The 15,916-nt window shown below is 47.2% G+C and overlaps 2 protein-coding genes and 1 non-coding gene across 3 annotated transcripts; 2 read left to right on the top strand and 1 right to left on the bottom strand.

Annotated features, from left to right (window-relative positions):
• The first annotated feature begins 701 nt into the window (after nt 1-701).
• LOC120672147 (callose synthase 12-like) lies at nt 702-7,823 on the top strand. Its single transcript, XM_039952444.1, has 3 exons — nt 702-6,208; nt 7,272-7,353; nt 7,429-7,823. The coding sequence occupies exon 1, from the start codon at nt 868-870 to the stop codon at nt 6,205-6,207; it is 5,340 nt and encodes a 1,779-aa protein (XP_039808378.1). The 5' UTR covers nt 702-867; the 3' UTR covers nt 6,208; nt 7,272-7,353; nt 7,429-7,823.
• On the top strand, nt 3,815-3,894 carry LOC120677081. Its single transcript, XR_005676146.1, has one exon. It is a non-coding gene; the product is annotated as a small nucleolar RNA J33 (small nucleolar RNA).
• Nucleotides 7,824-8,479: 656 nt separating the features above from the next.
• LOC120673176 (protein DEHYDRATION-INDUCED 19 homolog 3-like) lies at nt 8,480-11,949 on the bottom strand. Its single transcript, XM_039953901.1, has 5 exons — nt 11,481-11,949; nt 11,180-11,373; nt 9,759-9,836; nt 9,385-9,665; nt 8,480-8,937 (listed from the first exon to the last, which is right to left on the bottom strand). The coding sequence occupies exons 1-5, from the start codon at nt 11,554-11,556 to the stop codon at nt 8,829-8,831; spliced, it is 738 nt and encodes a 245-aa protein (XP_039809835.1). The 5' UTR covers nt 11,557-11,949; the 3' UTR covers nt 8,480-8,828.
• Between the last annotated feature and the right edge of the window lie 3,967 nt (nt 11,950-15,916).

The following is a 15,916-nucleotide window of genomic DNA, read 5'->3' as shown; positions in this document are numbered from 1 at the left end:
GAATGGAAAGCATCATTTTTTTCATTGGTAGCGGAATGAAGAAGGCATATTATTCCCGACTGTAAATTTCCAAGTTTCTGATAAGCAATGCGATGGTTAATTACCACCAGCAGTAATCGTGTACGATCGGCAAGATGTTAAATACGCGGCTCGCGATAGATTTGTACACGCGGAAGCTCATGTGATATAACGTGGGTCAGGATCTACAGTTCCTTAATATAAACAGTAAAAGTTATAAACCCTGATTTATTACGTATCTAAAATGATGATCAATGAACAGCTACTGTTGGACATTGTCCATTGATGGCATTTTCCTTTTGGCAGGAATCGCCATCGTTCATTCAACTTGTCGCCACAAACAGCCAACACAGACAAACGCGTGACAAAATCGATACACACGGAACAGAGATTTTACCCTGCACTGCTCAATTAACATATGATGGAAATTTCAATACTTTCTTCAGAAGCCCCAGGATCGCCGTTTCACCGTTTTTTTTTTGGTCGTGCTGTTTCACCGGTTTCGCTCCATGGATTCCGGCTAGTCACGCACGCGAGCCCGCCCTGGGTCAGCGGGTCGCGTCGTATTCGCGCTTCCCACCTCAACGCGGCGCATCACACCACCCCACACGCCGCCCACCCCGCGCCAGCCCGCCTGCGCTTCCCAATTCCTCCGCCCCTGTCCCGGGTCCCGGGCTCCCGGCACTCCTTCCCCTTCCCTACGCCGGCCGCCCCGGATTCAATTTTCAAACCATCCCCAGACCCTTCCAGCTCCGCAGCCGGCATCCCCCCATCCGGCTTCTCTCCTCTACCCCACCGCCCCCCCAGATCTAGCCCAGCCCTAAACCCATCCCCCCACCCAATGCCAGCATGACCACGCCGCGCGCCACCCAGCGCCGCGCGGCCGCCCCGCCGGCGGCCGTGGGCGGCGAGCCGTACAACATCCTGCCCATCCACGACCTCCTCGCCGATCACCCGTCGCTGCGGTTCCCCGAGGTGCGGGCGGCCGCGGCGGCGCTGCGGGCGGTGGGGGGCCTCCGCCCGCCGCCGTTCGCGCAGTGGCGCGCCGACCACGACATCATGGACTGGCTCGGCGCCTTCTTCGGCTTCCAGCGGGACAACGTCAGGAACCAGCGGGAGCACCTCGTGCTCCTCCTCGCCAACGCGCAGATGCGCCTCTCCTCTGCCGACTTCTCCGACACGCTCGACCCCCGCATCGCGCACCAAATCCGGAAGAAGCTGCTCCGCAACTACACCTCCTGGTGCGGCTTCCTCGGCCGCCGCCCCAACGTCCACGTCCCCGACGGCGACCCGCGCGTCGATCTGCTCTTCACCGGCCTGCACCTCCTCGTCTGGGGCGAGGCCTCCAACCTCCGCTTCGTGCCCGAGTGCCTCTGCTACATCTACCACCACATGGCGCTCGAGCTGCACCGTATCCTCGAGGGCTACACCGACGTCGCCACGGGCCGCCCCGCCAACCCCGCCGTGCACGGCGAGAACGCCTTCCTCACGCGGGTCGTCACGCCCATCTACAACGTCATCCGCGCGGAGGTCCAGTCCAGCCGCGGTGGCACGGCGCCGCACGCCGCTTGGAGGAACTACGACGACATCAACGAGTACTTCTGGCGCCGTGACGTCTTCGACCGCCTCGGCTGGCCCATGGAGCAGTCGCGCCAGTTCTTCCGCACCCCACCCGACCGCACCCGTGTGCGCAAGACGGGCTTCGTCGAGGTCCGCTCGTTCTGGAACATTTACCGGAGCTTCGACAGGCTGTGGGTGATGCTGGTGCTCTATCTGCAAGCCGCGGCCATCGTTGCTTGGGAGGGCGCAACGTGGCCTTGGGATGATCTGCTCTCGTCCCGGGGCTCCAAGTCCAAGGACACACAGGTGCGCGTGCTCACCATTTTCATCACCTGGGCCGCGCTCCGCCTCCTCCAGTCCCTGCTAGACATAGGCACGCAGTTCCGCCGTGCCTTCAGAGACGGTCGCATGCTTGCTGGGCGCATGGTGCTCAAGGCCATTGCTGCTGCCGCATGGGTCCTTGCGTTTTCTGTTCTATACAAGGGGATCTGGGACCAGAGGAGAAGCAATGGACAGTGGTCGTCAGTGGTTAATTCACGGATCATGAGGTTCCTTTATGCAGTTGCATTGTTTGTTATCCCTGAAGTCCTTGCCCTTGTGCTCTTCATTGTGCCTTGGGTGCGGAATGCATTGGAGAAGACAAACTGGAAAATCTGTTATGCCCTCACCTGGTGGTTCCATAGCCGCAGCTTTGTTGGCCGAGGATTACGCGAGGGCACCATTGACAATGTCAAGTACTCCATCTTTTGGGTGCTTTTGCTTGCCGTGAAGTTTGCCTTCAGCTATTTTCTCCAAATTAGGCCACTTGTAAAACCCACAAAGGAGATATACAAGCTGAGTGATATCCAGTATACTTGGCATGAGTTCTTTGGCCGAAGCAATCGATTTGCTGTGTTTGTGCTCTGGTTACCAGTGGTGTTGATATACCTCATGGATATCCAGATTTGGTATGCAATCTTTTCTTCTCTGACTGGTGCATTTGTGGGCCTTTTTGCGCACTTGGGGGAGATCAGGGACATGAAACAGCTGCGGCTTCGGTTCCAGTTCTTTGCAAGTGCCATGTCATTCAATATCATGCCAGAGGAGCAGCAGGTGAATGAGAGCTTCTTGCCCAGCCGGCTTCGCAATTTCTGGCAGCGGTTACAGCTAAGGTATGGTTTCAGCCGATCATTCCGGAAGATTGAGTCAAATCAGGTGGAGGCACGACGGTTTGCACTTGTTTGGAATGAGATAATCAGCAAGTTCCGGGAGGAGGACATTGTTAGTGATCGTGAGGTTGAGCTTCTTGAGCTGCCACCTGAGTTGTGGAATGTGCGTGTAATCCGCTGGCCTTGCTTCTTGCTCTGTAATGAGCTGTCTCTTGCACTTGGTCAGGCAAAGGAGGTCAAAGGACCTGATCGCAGGCTATGGAGGAAGATCTGCAAGAATGATTATCGTCGTTGTGCAGTGATTGAGGTCTATGATAGTGCAAAACACTTGCTGCTTGAGATCCTTAAGGAGGGTACCGAGGAACATGGTATTGTCACACAATTGTTTAATGATTTTGATGGATCCATGCAAATGGAGAAGTTTACTGTGGAGTATAAGAAGACTGAGCTGCATAGTGTCCACACAAGGCTTGTAGCTCTATTGAGCCTACTTCTCAAGCCCACCAAAGATGTTACCAAGATAGTCAATGCCTTGCAGACTCTCTATGATGTTGTCATTCGTGATTTCCAGGCTGAGAAGAGGAGCATGGAACAACTGAGGAATGAAGGTCTTGCACAGTCAAGGCGCACCAACCTTCTCTTTGTGGATGCAGTTGTGCTGCCTGGAGAGGAGAACACCACCTTCTATAAGCAAGTGAGGCGCATGCACACCATCCTGACCTCCAGGGACTCTATGATCAATGTACCAAAAAACCTCGAAGCTCGTCGAAGGATCGCCTTTTTCAGTAATTCATTGTTTATGAACATACCCAGGGCAACCCAAGTGGAGAAGATGATGGCTTTCAGTGTCTTGACTCCTTATTATAATGAGGAGGTGTTGTACAGCAAGGACCAGCTCTACAAGGAGAATGAAGATGGCATCTCAATCTTGTACTATCTACAAAAGATTTACCCAGATGAATGGGAGTACTTCTTAGAGAGAATGAAGCGTGAGGGAATGTCTGATATTAAGGAACTGTACATCGAGAAGGAAAGGCTGAGAGATCTTCGGCACTGGGTCTCTTACAGAGGACAGACATTAACACGTACAGTGAGGGGCATGATGTACTACTACGAAGCTCTTAAAATGCTGACCTTTCTGGATTCTGCCTCTGAACATGACTTAAAGACTGGGTCAAGGGAGCTAGCTACTATGGGTTCTTCAAGAATTGGATCCTCGAGACATGATGGGGTTGTTGGTGGACCAGGATATCACAGCAGGGCATCTTCCTCACGTGCATTGAGCAGAGCAAGCAGTAGTGTGAGCTCCTTGTTTAAAGGAAGTGAGTATGGGACTGTCCTCATGAAATACACTTATGTAGTTGCATGCCAGATATATGGTCAGCAGAAATCTAAGAATGACCCCTGTGCTTTTGAAATATTGGAGCTAATGAAAAAATATGAAGCATTGCGTGTTGCCTATGTTGACGAAAGGCAGAACAATGGTGGCGAAACAGAGTACTTCTCTGTTCTTGTGAAATACGATCAGCAACTGCAGCGGGAGGTTGAAATTTACCGGGTTAAGTTGCCAGGAGAGTTAAAGCTTGGTGAAGGAAAGCCAGAAAATCAGAATCATGCACTTATCTTCACAAGGGGTGATGCGGTACAAACAATTGATATGAATCAAGATAATTACTTTGAAGAAGCTCTAAAGATGAGAAACCTGCTAGAAGAGTTCAATCGTCATTATGGAATTCGCAAGCCCAAAATTCTTGGGGTTCGGGAACATGTGTTCACAGGTTCTGTTTCTTCTCTTGCTTGGTTCATGTCTGCCCAGGAAACAAGTTTTGTCACTCTAGGGCAGCGTGTTCTGGCTGATCCACTTAAAGTCAGAATGCATTATGGACACCCTGATGTTTTTGATCGTCTTTGGTTCTTGGGCCGAGGTGGTATCAGTAAAGCGTCGAAAGTAATCAACATTAGTGAGGATATATTTGCTGGTTTCAACTGTACCCTCCGTGGTGGCAATGTTACACACCATGAGTATATTCAGGTTGGTAAAGGTAGAGACGTGGGGCTCAACCAGGTCTCTCTGTTTGAAGCCAAAGTTGCTAGTGGCAATGGTGAGCAAACTTTAAGCAGAGATGTTTACAGGCTGGGCCACCGATTGGATTTCTTCCGGATGCTCTCTTTCTTCTATACAACTGTCGGATTTTATTTCAACACAATGATGGTTGTGCTAACTGTCTATGCATTTGTATGGGGCCGCTTTTACCTTGCACTCAGTGGTCTTGAGGACTACATCAGCAAGAACACTTCCTCTACTAATAATGCTGCTCTGGGAGCTGTCCTCAATCAGCAGTTCATCATACAGCTAGGCCTGTTTACAGCTTTACCCATGATTATTGAAAACTCTCTTGAGCACGGGTTTCTCACTGCTGTGTGGGATTTCATGAAAATGCAACTACAGTTCGCATCTGTTTTCTACACCTTCTCCATGGGAACAAAGACACACTATTATGGGAGGACAATCCTTCATGGAGGTGCAAAGTATCGGGCTACTGGACGAGGTTTTGTTGTGGAGCATAAGAAGTTTGCTGAGAACTATAGGCTATATGCTCGCAGCCATTTTGTCAAAGCAATAGAGCTTGGTGTGATATTGACTCTTTATGCATCTTATGGCAGTGCCTCTGGGAATACTCTGGTGTATATTTTGCTGACACTTTCAAGTTGGTTTCTTGTGTCGTCATGGATTCTTGCTCCCTTCATTTTTAATCCTTCTGGTTTAGACTGGCTGAAGAATTTTAATGACTTTGAGGATTTCCTAAACTGGATTTGGTTCCGTGGTGGGATCTCAGTCAAGATAGATCAAAGCTGGGAGAAGTGGTGGGAAGATGAAACTGATCATCTCCGGATGACTGGTCTATGGGGCAGCATCTTGGAAATCATATTAGACCTTCGATTTTTCTTCTTTCAATATGCAATTGTTTATCGGCTTCACATTGCTGGTCAGAGTAGAAGCATCCTTGTCTATCTTCTTTCATGGGCATGCATTCTCCTAGCTTTTGTGGCTCTTGTGACAGTGGCTTACTTTCGAGACAGATATTCAGCAAAAAAGCACATACGCTATCGTCTTGTCCAGGCAATCATTGTTGGTGGCACAGTGGCTGCTATTGTTGTGCTGTTAGAGTTCACAAAGTTTCAGTTTCTTGATACTTTTACTAGTCTTTTGGCTTTTCTGCCAACTGGCTGGGGAATCATATCTATTGCTCTGGTATTCAAGCCATATCTGAGGAAGTCTGAGATGGTTTGGAAAACTGTGGTGACTGTAGCACGTTTATACGATATATTGTTTGGAGTAATTGTTATGGCACCTGTGGCTTTGTTGTCATGGTTGCCTGGGCTTCAGGAAATGCAAACAAGGATCCTGTTCAATGAAGCCTTCAGCAGGGGACTTCATATTTCCCAGATCATTACTGGAAAAAAGGCACATGGGTTTTGAGGTAATCCCCTGGGAGCAGTCAACTTGTATTTTCTCTTTGCTGTTGGAAACAATGAGTATAAATAATGCATTTAAGAGTACTAGGTCTGACTCCAGAGGTCATTACATAATTGCTGTATTGAATTTTATGATTGAAAACCAACTTTTCTAGAGACAGGATCAATCTCTTATTTTATTGAAACCAAAGACTTGAGAATCACATGATCTGTGATTGTCTCAAAGGCTTAAACTCATTTCCCATGCACTGGCTATTGCAATCACAGGCTTCTGTATTTGCCTGTTATATTTTGTTGATGGAAGAACTGTGGGGGGAGATCACCACAGAAAACTTTTTTTTTATGAAAATAAAATAAACAAATAGAGTACACCGCGCAAAGCCTGTCATCATAGTTTTGATAGTGTTCAAGCGTTGAATGTGCTCCTGACTAGATTTGATTTTTTTACTCCTTCCATTTTAAATATATGAATTTTAGACCACATTTTGCCTGATAGAGAATGTGCATTGTTTTCCTTATTTATTGTATCATTCAACCTTGCCCCTGTGTAATGTTAGCTTTAGCTTTTGCATTCAGGCCGTGTTTAGTTCCCTGCCGTGTAAATGCAAAATTTTTTTGCGACGGAATCTTGCTAATTTGAAGTACTAAATGAAGTTTATTTACAAAACTTTTTGCACAGATGTGTTGTAAATTGGCAGATGCTAATTAATCTACGATTAATTAATAATTAGCAGATGGTTACTGTAGCATCGCTGTTGCAAATTATGGCTTAAGTAGGCTCATTAGATTCGTCTTGCGATTTACAGCCCATCTATGCAAAAAGTTTTGTAAATAGACTTCATTTAGTACTTCAAATTAGCAAGATTCCTTCGCAAAATTTTGTATTTTTGCGTTTACGGGGTGGGAACTATACAAAGCCTCAATCTTATGCTTTTGAACATATCTGTAAATTTCTTTTTGAAGGCTAAAATGCATTAGAATGATCTTGCCTTGCTTCATTGCCATTACTTTTTTCTCTCACGCTGAACACCAGACTAAGAATTTGCACTCACTTTATGTTGTTTGCAGCTAAATTGACCTTCCAACTGACCATTTCCCAAAGTGAGCTGCTTCGATATTCTGGAGGATTAGTTAGTCTTCGAGGAGTATGGTATGTCAACTGGGCATTGTCAACTAAGTTCATGTAGCGTTCAAATTGATCTCTGACATTAAGATCTCTCTGCAGGTTTAGGCAACCTTTCTGGAGTAGAATAGATGGATGCTAGTTCCCTGTACAGGCGATCTATTTATCTCTGATTCTTCTTGACTTGATGTACACATGGATTTCTGTGGTAGGAGTGATACAATGTGTAATGAGATGTCGATTGGGGCCCCATATTCACAACTATAGATTTTTTTGTTAGATTTTTACCAAGGGCTGTGCAAAACTTCATGAGTGCACCCTATTTATGCCCAAGTTTCTTCCCGTGCTATCCCTTTTCATTGTAAAGTGAGTTGCTATTTCTGCTTACCTGCACATATAGCTGCATTGTTGGGAAGGACTGATTCTGTACACCTAAATTATTGCCGGAAATGTCATTTTGGCAGATCCCTTATTGGTAGGGCAGCTGAGCAGAATCATACTACTTTGTGTCTGTTATGCATCTGATGCACTTGTCCCTTGTCTCCAAAATTAAAATGTGGTGTTGGTGGTTCCGCACTTCCGCCCAGTTTCAAGCTCACGAAAAAGTGGACATGGAAAGGGACTGGGCCGGTGAGGCCATGCTTAATTTCTGGACGCCGACTCGTAGATGCAACAGTAGACTATCGAAATATCAAATTCATGGAACATATCTTTTGCAACGCAATTGGTCTTTTAATCAAGAGGGCTGAGTTATCCCCACCATTCTAGGGCCCGGGACTGTGAGAGAATCCTTGTACCAAATAAAATAAAAACAAGCTTATACCAGACACTAGTGTTGATATCAGTAGTCATGATTAAAAGTCTAATTTGGCTGGAAGCAGTTCAGTTCACTTGGACGCCAGAATGGTTAATATATCAGTTAGGTTGACTTCACGAGCATTTTCAAGTCTTGTCTTCTACAGCGACCGACTGGGTCAATGCACAACGACGGGGTCAGTCAGCGGGATTCCGCATCAGCTTTCGTCCACACACCGATACATACAAAGGTTGAATGGCTGATCAAGAAAGAAGCACACATACAGCCTCGATCCAACCGCGCAATCCTGTCTCCATTTGTATCTGAGAATACTGAAATGGTCCACAACAAGAAGGATTTGCTCTTTGGCAGCTGCTCTCATACAAGTGCCATCATTTGCATTCATAGTAAATGTTACAGCTATTATATGTAGGCACAAAACAATGTACCAATGAGTTACAGTTATGGGATTGCTGGCTGGTAAATTGATAAAGAAAGGTACAACAGCTAGCTTTAAATTAAGCGGTATCATGACCGAATCAACTCCGCGCACTACTGAACCAAAGAAGAATGCGGCAAGAGTTTCCAGGTGCATTCTCCTGCCATCAGAGAGTAGACCCACCAACCCTGGTGGAGCACTATCAGACTATGCGGATCAGGCAGGAGTAAGCGCCCATCTAGCACCAACCTATGGCTGTTTGAACACTCAGTCTCCGAATAGAGTTGAGAGCACCAGGCCTTGCACAAAGGTTGCTCTGGCAGTGGCCTGCTTTCGCTTTTGTTCCCTTTCTTCGCTCGTGAGAGACGAGTCAATACTGCCATAAAAAATGAAACACAAATTCAACATCACATATTTCATACGTAAGGAATTTAATTAGCCTTTAAAAATTTGTCAGGACCAAAGCACATCACTTGACAGCATGCGTAAACAAGAAGATATAAAACATTGACATGTGAAACCCTATGTGCTACTTACTAATTAGTCTTAGTGCAGAGGTGCTGTGGATACTACAAACTGCTTGCTCAATAATTCCATTTAAGGGTAGTGGTCATTGAAGTAAAAAGTTTGTAGAACATGAATGTGTGAAACTATCATAGTGCTAATCCTAACCTCAGTTAGGCAACAGCTTATATCAATAATAGCTACAAAATTTTGGCCTGGCTACATATGAGGTAAATTTGAGATAGAAGAGTTTTGTTAGGATCACAAATGTAAAAACAGTTCACGAAGAATCAAAAACATAATCACGAGTAATGTATACCTTGATTCCCAAGGCTGAGCTGGTGTCTCCTTATGTACTGAGGCACCATTTGGGATAGAAGCTATTGATTTTGATGGTTCTGGTGCATCCGATGTTGGGAAGCTAAGGCCAAATGATGATAGAAGAGGATCGCTGGAAATGTTTGTGGTTGCTGTGCTACTTGATCTATGGCTATGACCACCGCCTAGAAGAGCCTGTAAATGAGTACCACGTAGATCTCGGCTCAATAAAGAGATTCCATGGTTCTCAGGAATAATATATCTGCGAGACCTGTGACCGTTCTGTAGATAGAAATAAAAACAGGTTGTCAGAAACTTCCAAGTCTTAACAAGAATTTTATTCCGGAGAGAGGGTGGGAGGAAGAGGGATGAAACCTTGAACAAGTAACCATGTTGCATTGTGATATGGTTAAGCATATCTCTTGTAATCCTTTGGGAGCAAATGGGGCAGGGCTGAAATGAAAGTAACAATGAAAATGAGAACAGATCAATCCACTGCTAACAGTCTAACAGTACAACATAAACAAAAACAGTATAAGGTGCCGAATTTGATTATGAGTTGGCACAGATACAGACTGACAAAAATGATTATTTTGGCCACACAGAATGACTTAAACTGAGTTGGTAATATCAAGCATATAAACTTTTTGAGAATAAATTTTCATTACACAACTAGATGCAACAATTGAATCCACTATCCCAGTTTCACCTCTCAAACCAATGGAATCAGGTTACACATTTTAAACAGCTAGAAAATTCTCCCATAAGCTTTCAAATGTTCAAGATATGCAAGCTCTTGCGACTTTTTGCCTACTGTCAAATACAGCTAACATAGGTCAATGAACTATTCATGGTTCTTCATCATAAGGGGATGTGCCCCTATACTCTTAGAGCAGACACTATCAATTGGCCACTGAGGGTATATGGCGCACAAATACTCATTATGCAGCACGATAGAAATACTATTTTCCCTATAAAATAAATGACACAGCACTACACTATTTTGTTTCCGAAACTACACCTTCAAGCAGAGCACTTACAGAGATTTCAAATCAAGGAAACACAAAAAAAAAATGGTGGTCAGAAATTTATCCCAAATCTTATTCAAACACCCAAGCAACAGATAAATAGCTTAAGAGGAATTATACTATCCTTGAACCTATAATCTGAACAAGCACACAAATAAGCTTAATCTCAGTCTCAGACCCTCATAAACATTCTATTTGTCACTAAGACATAATTTCCAGTCAGATGTACTCTTCTTTGCAGGAAGCTACGAAGCTGTAAGATTCAGTTCTGTAATTAACTAATTAACTGAACCTTGATTCCCCTACTAATGCATCTACAAAATAGAACAGCACAATAACAACCAAGAATGCAGGAGTGTCATGTAAACATTCTATTTGTCACTACTTCATAAACATTCTATTTGTCACAAAGACATAATTTCCAGTCAGATGTGCTCTTCTTTGCAGGAAGCTATGAAGCTGTAGCTTCAGTTCTGTAATTCACTGAACCTTGGTTCTCCTACTACTGCATCTACCAAATAGACAGCACAAGGAATATTTATGCTCCCGAATAAATATCCTCTGACAAGGTTACCAGCCAAATATCGAAGGTCATTAGCTCACATATCAGGTCAACACCTCCAAGCAGTAAGCTACAACGTTTCCTCCTGCTCTAATCGGAAAAACAAGCAAGTTCTGTGGTTCTTTGCATCACGTCACAGGCTCACAGTTCAGTATCAGTAAAAGAGTACTGCAGGGCAAGGCGAGGCGGCGAGCTGATTGACTGACCGCGGCGTGGGGCTCATAGGGGTGGTCCTCCTCGAGGTGGACGCAGAGGGAGGCGACGTCGTGGTCCTCGTAGCAGTAGGGGCAGGCGACGTCCGGCCACGTCGCGTCCCCGAGCTCCAGCGCCACCTCCATCTCCATGTCCCCGTCGTCCTCCATCTCCATCTCCACCTCCTCCATCCCCATCCCCGGCATATCTGCACCCAATCGGACAAAGAGCCCGCGAATCAACACCACGATCGCTCGCGTGGCGCGCGGCGGAGGGAGGAGGAGGAGCAGGAAAGGCAGGATATGCCGTCCTCACCGTCGATGCGGCCGAGCTGCGCCGCGTAGTACCGCTTGGCGGCGGCGAGGCGCGAGATCCAATGCTGCGAGTCCATGGCTTCGATTTGATTCCTTGCTACCCTTGCTCGGAGCTTCTTCACGCGTCTGGTGCCTTCAGCCAAGCTCCTTCCCCTTCCCCTCTTCTTGAGCTCGTGGTCTCCTCCTACCCGCTCTCGTCTCGGACAGCAGGAGCAGCAGCAGCAGCACCACCACCACCACCAACCGGAGCCGAGGCTTTGCTTGCCAGGAGACGATTTTGACCCGGGGCCGTCCCGATTTCCTCCCCGGGAAGAAAATTTTCTCGCTTCCCTCGCCGGCTCCCGGCCTTTATGCCTCAGCTCTTCTGGGAGGATTTTGCGAGGACGGAGAAAGAGGAGAGGAGACGAGACGGCGAGGAAGCTTCTTATCGGCAGCAGGGGCCGGCCGGCAGAGGGGAAAGGAAGCGGGTGAGAAATGGGAGCGTAATTTTCAAAAAAAAAAAAGAAATGGGGGGCATCGTGTGGGGGTGGGGGCCTTTCGAGTCAGCGCGTGGCGTGGCACCAACGACAGCGACCGCCCACTCCCCCCGCCGGTTGCGACCCACTGGCCGCTGCGGCGCGGATGACGGGTGGGGCGGGCGCACGGGGTGCCCGGGCCCCGCCGCCCCGCGTGGTCGCGACTGGCGAGACGCGGCAGACGAGAGCCGGCCGAGCCCGTGCGACGCGTCGCATGGGGGTGGGGCCGGCGCCGCGCGCCCGGGGCCGTGGGGCGTTGGCAGGGAAGTGAAGGAACCGCGGCGCCCGCGGGAAACCGCGTGGGGGCGGTAGGAGAGGAGAGGGTGTGGTGTGCGACGCCGACGCGGATGCGTGCGTGGTCTTTGGACGGGAATGGCCCGGTAATTCGACTATTCGAGATAGCCGGCTGGCTCGAGGATTTTTGTGGAGCGGAACAGCGGATGGCTCGGCAGGCTGCTTTTACCCTGTTCGGCTGGTGGATTGAGCTCCAGCCCTACAGTAACTCTCTCTCATATTACTCCAGCTCCAGCCTCCAGCCACCAGTCAGGTAATAGTATTTTTCTCTCACACTATTCCAGCTCCAGCTCCAGCCTCCAGCTCCAGCCTGCCGAACACGGTGTTTGTTGGCCGCCCACCCGCGGCCGGGGGGTGGATTCGAAATGGGCGCGTCCAGGGAAATCAAGCCAAAGGTTAGGAGAGCTTCTTGCCTTCGTGGGCGCTAAAGATTTTATATAATTACGAATGGATATATTATATCGTCACCTATTATCACACAAAAGTTGAGCTTGAAAAAATGCATGAAAAAGTAAAATTTGCATGTGAATATCTTTCATCATTGTGTGCATCTGTAAGTTTTCACGTACTGATTTCACTTTCCTGTTCCATCGTGTACAAGTTTTTGTCAAAACTCAAAATTTGCATGATGCTATAATATTATATGATTTGATGTAATTTGGTGAGATTGACATATTCACCATGCTAAACATAATAGGTAACAACCATTTTATAGGCATGATGAGTGGACACAATACTTAAAAGTCACGGTATGATCTTGCAAAGTTCAAATGCATTGCACATAAATGAAAACAGAAAAGAGGACCATATATGGTCAAACTAATAACGATAATAGGAAGTATAACCCTGCGGAAGAGTCTATTATCCCATCTTTATTCGTCGCCCCGTTAACTCATCAAATATAGCTAAGAAGACGAGGAACCTCTGCAACTTTGATAGGCTTCATGATGTAGTCTTTAGCCCCACCTTCAAGACACCTTCATATAAAAACAAATAGAATGCTTAGATAACAATCATATATAATTAATCCAACTTGCAAGTTTTTATATCTACTCACTTTTTAATAATTTCAGGCGCATCACCACAGGAAGGTGAGTAAGCTTGGGTGATTTCTGAGTGGAGAAACAAAACTTTCTTATTATTCTCTTCAAAAAAAAAACTTTCTTATTAGTTATTGACATTTAAATATTAAAAGTATTGGAATAAACATTCAATGGAGTATAATGAAAATTATAAATTTCTTTCATAAAAATAAGCATACCTTCACCTCTACTAGAAGATCATAGCCAGTCATATCAGGCATACAATAATCCGTCAGGATTAGCTTTACATCATGTTCCTATACAATATTCAAAAGCATATGCAGCAAAACATATCAAACATTCAAATAATCAAATGAACTTAAAATAAGTAGACACATTATTATCAAACATTCAAATAATCAAATGAACTTAAAATAAATAGACACTTTATTATAAATAGTAATAAAATAAACTGTATAAATTATATACCATAGCCAACAACTGTAGTGCTTCCTTAGGACCTTCCATGGGGGTCACTGCAGAACAACAACAACAACACTAGTAATATCAAATATAGAAGCACTGAGATGAAGCGCCCCGACCCAAAGATCAAGGCTAAACCATGTATTAATTACCGAATAAAGTCTCCGGCATAATACATGTTACATCAAGTGGAGTCCAGAGTCATACAGAGCTTTATTCAACATGTACACGAGGGATAAAGCGACAACACAGAGCTACACAGATCAACCATAGGATAACGACGAGCATGATGGCATGGAGGACTAGCTCTTCATCCATCACGGCTCCACTCGATCAACTTGGGTGCGGACACTATCTACTCGCAGTCTTCCGGCACAAAGTCAGGATCCTCTGGAGAAAAATCAACAAGGGTTGAGTACAAAAGTACTCAGCAAGTTCCACCTCACCCTACGGGAAGGGAATGACATGCACGACGCACATTAAGCAAAATGCATTAGCAATGCAACTAATGGTATGCAACCCTTCCCGACACAACCCACAGTAGGTAGCTCACTAGTTGTCAGGACCACACCGTAGCCTGTCCATACCGTGGACACAGACCATTCGAATGGATTATACACTCTGCAGAGGTACGGTCGTACACTGTACCCACACGCTCGACTGCCCGAACGGACAACCGACATAGCCGACACCCAGCCGTGGTCTCGCCCCAGCCCGGCCGCACAAACCCTCGGGCCCTGACCCTAATGGTCTATACCCGTAAACCATCCTTGCGACCGTCAAGCTAACCAGTGGGATTAGGCTAAGTCTGGCCCATACCGGAACCTGTGGTCGTACTAAAGTAAGCTAGGTGAGATGTCAAACAACTCGGTCCTTATGGTTCACCAGGGAAGCAACCATCCCTCAACATGTCAACTCGAGCCTACCACCATAGTAGCACTCACCTGCCAGTCTACCACCACGGTAGCGCCGGCTCCAGCATACCCAGCTGCGCTAGTCTCAGCCAAAACCCTTCATATCCTAGTCTCAACTCTGGATATGCATAACTACTCATATGCATGTATGAGCACACTCAATCACTCAAGTACCGGTATATGTAATCGATCCTAAACCAGGGCTACAACTAGACGTCCTCACATGGATGCAACCGCTCACGTAGGGGTCGATGAAACTTGCCTTCGCTTACGTACACATCGGCGGCGGCGGCTTCCTGTTCGCGGTACGGGTCTTCTGGCTCCGGCTCACGGTACTTGCCTTCGTACTCCTTGGCAGGCTCCTCCTCGGTCACTCTGTGATCTACGGGCGAAAACGGCACAACCGGCAAACAAACACAAGCAAGCTATAAAATAAGCTCAAATGGAGATGAAAAATGGGAGGAATAGATAGTATATGATTTGAGGAGAGTTTAAAAAGAGTTACATGAAAATGAGTTGATATGAAGGAGATATTGAGTTTACAATATTGGTCGGTATTTAATTCCGATAATAGAAGGATTTGGATTAAGTGCTCACGGCCTGGTGGATGTTTTGGGCCTTTATTAGTGTTGTGGAGTTAATGGTTGGGGAGCTGCCTGCCATCTCACCTTGGCGCGGAACAGCTCGAGGAAGAGGGTCGACTGTTAGAGCTTCGTCTCGTGAGTGAGCTGGGCTCGTGAGGAGTGGTTCAGCTAGCGGAGCGAAGCGGCTCGGCGTGCTTGGGATGGTGATGGGGCTCGTCACGGCCTTGCTCCTTTTATAGGCGAGGAGAGTAGCAGTGGCGTCGCGCAGGGACGGGTGACGGCGTGGGCTGCGGTAGCTCGTCGTCAACGCGAACAGTGGCAGCGCTGAAGGCGCGAGCGTCGAGGCGGCAAAGCCGGCGAGGATGCTGCAGCGGCGTGGGCGAGGTGGGGACGCAGAGGTGGGCGGCATGGCGTGGTACCGACGACAGTGCGCGGTCCTGTCATGGGGCCGGCGTGTCGCGCGTGCGCGAGCGAGAGCGAGCGCGGGTGGGGACGGCAGGGAGGGGCGTCGGCTTCTTTTATAGACGAGGTGAGGCGGTTCGCGCGGCGGAGAAAAAATCTCAGCCGGCACTGTGCTCGACGACCCCGATTTATGGCGAGGTGGGTGCCGCCATATTTGCATGAC

Source organism: Panicum virgatum, chromosome 5N (assembly GCF_016808335.1).
Source record: "Panicum virgatum strain AP13 chromosome 5N, P.virgatum_v5, whole genome shotgun sequence".
NCBI classification, from domain to species: domain Eukaryota; kingdom Viridiplantae; phylum Streptophyta; class Magnoliopsida; order Poales; family Poaceae; genus Panicum; species Panicum virgatum.
The sequence above is the reverse complement of the archived record's forward strand: the minus strand, read 5'-3'. Positions and strand labels throughout refer to the sequence as shown.

What these genes read in the sequence shown, in the direction of transcription:
- LOC120672147 (XM_039952444.1), top strand. Translation starts at nt 868, where the DNA reads ATGACCACGCCGCGCGCCACCCAGCGCCGCGCGGCCGCCCCGCCGGCG.
- LOC120673176 (XM_039953901.1), bottom strand. Translation starts at nt 11,556, where the DNA reads ATGGACTCGCAGCATTGGATCTCGCGCCTCGCCGCCGCCAAGCGGTAC. An exon ending in CCTATGAGCCCCACGCCGCG is followed by an intron (nt 9,837 to 11,179) that starts GTCAGTCAATCA and finishes CTTTCATTTCAG; the next exon opens with CCCTGCCCCATTTGCTCCCA. An exon ending in GCTCAGCCTTGGGAATCAAG is followed by an intron (nt 8,938 to 9,384) that starts GTATACATTACT and finishes TTTTTATGGCAG; the next exon opens with TATTGACTCGTCTCTCACGA.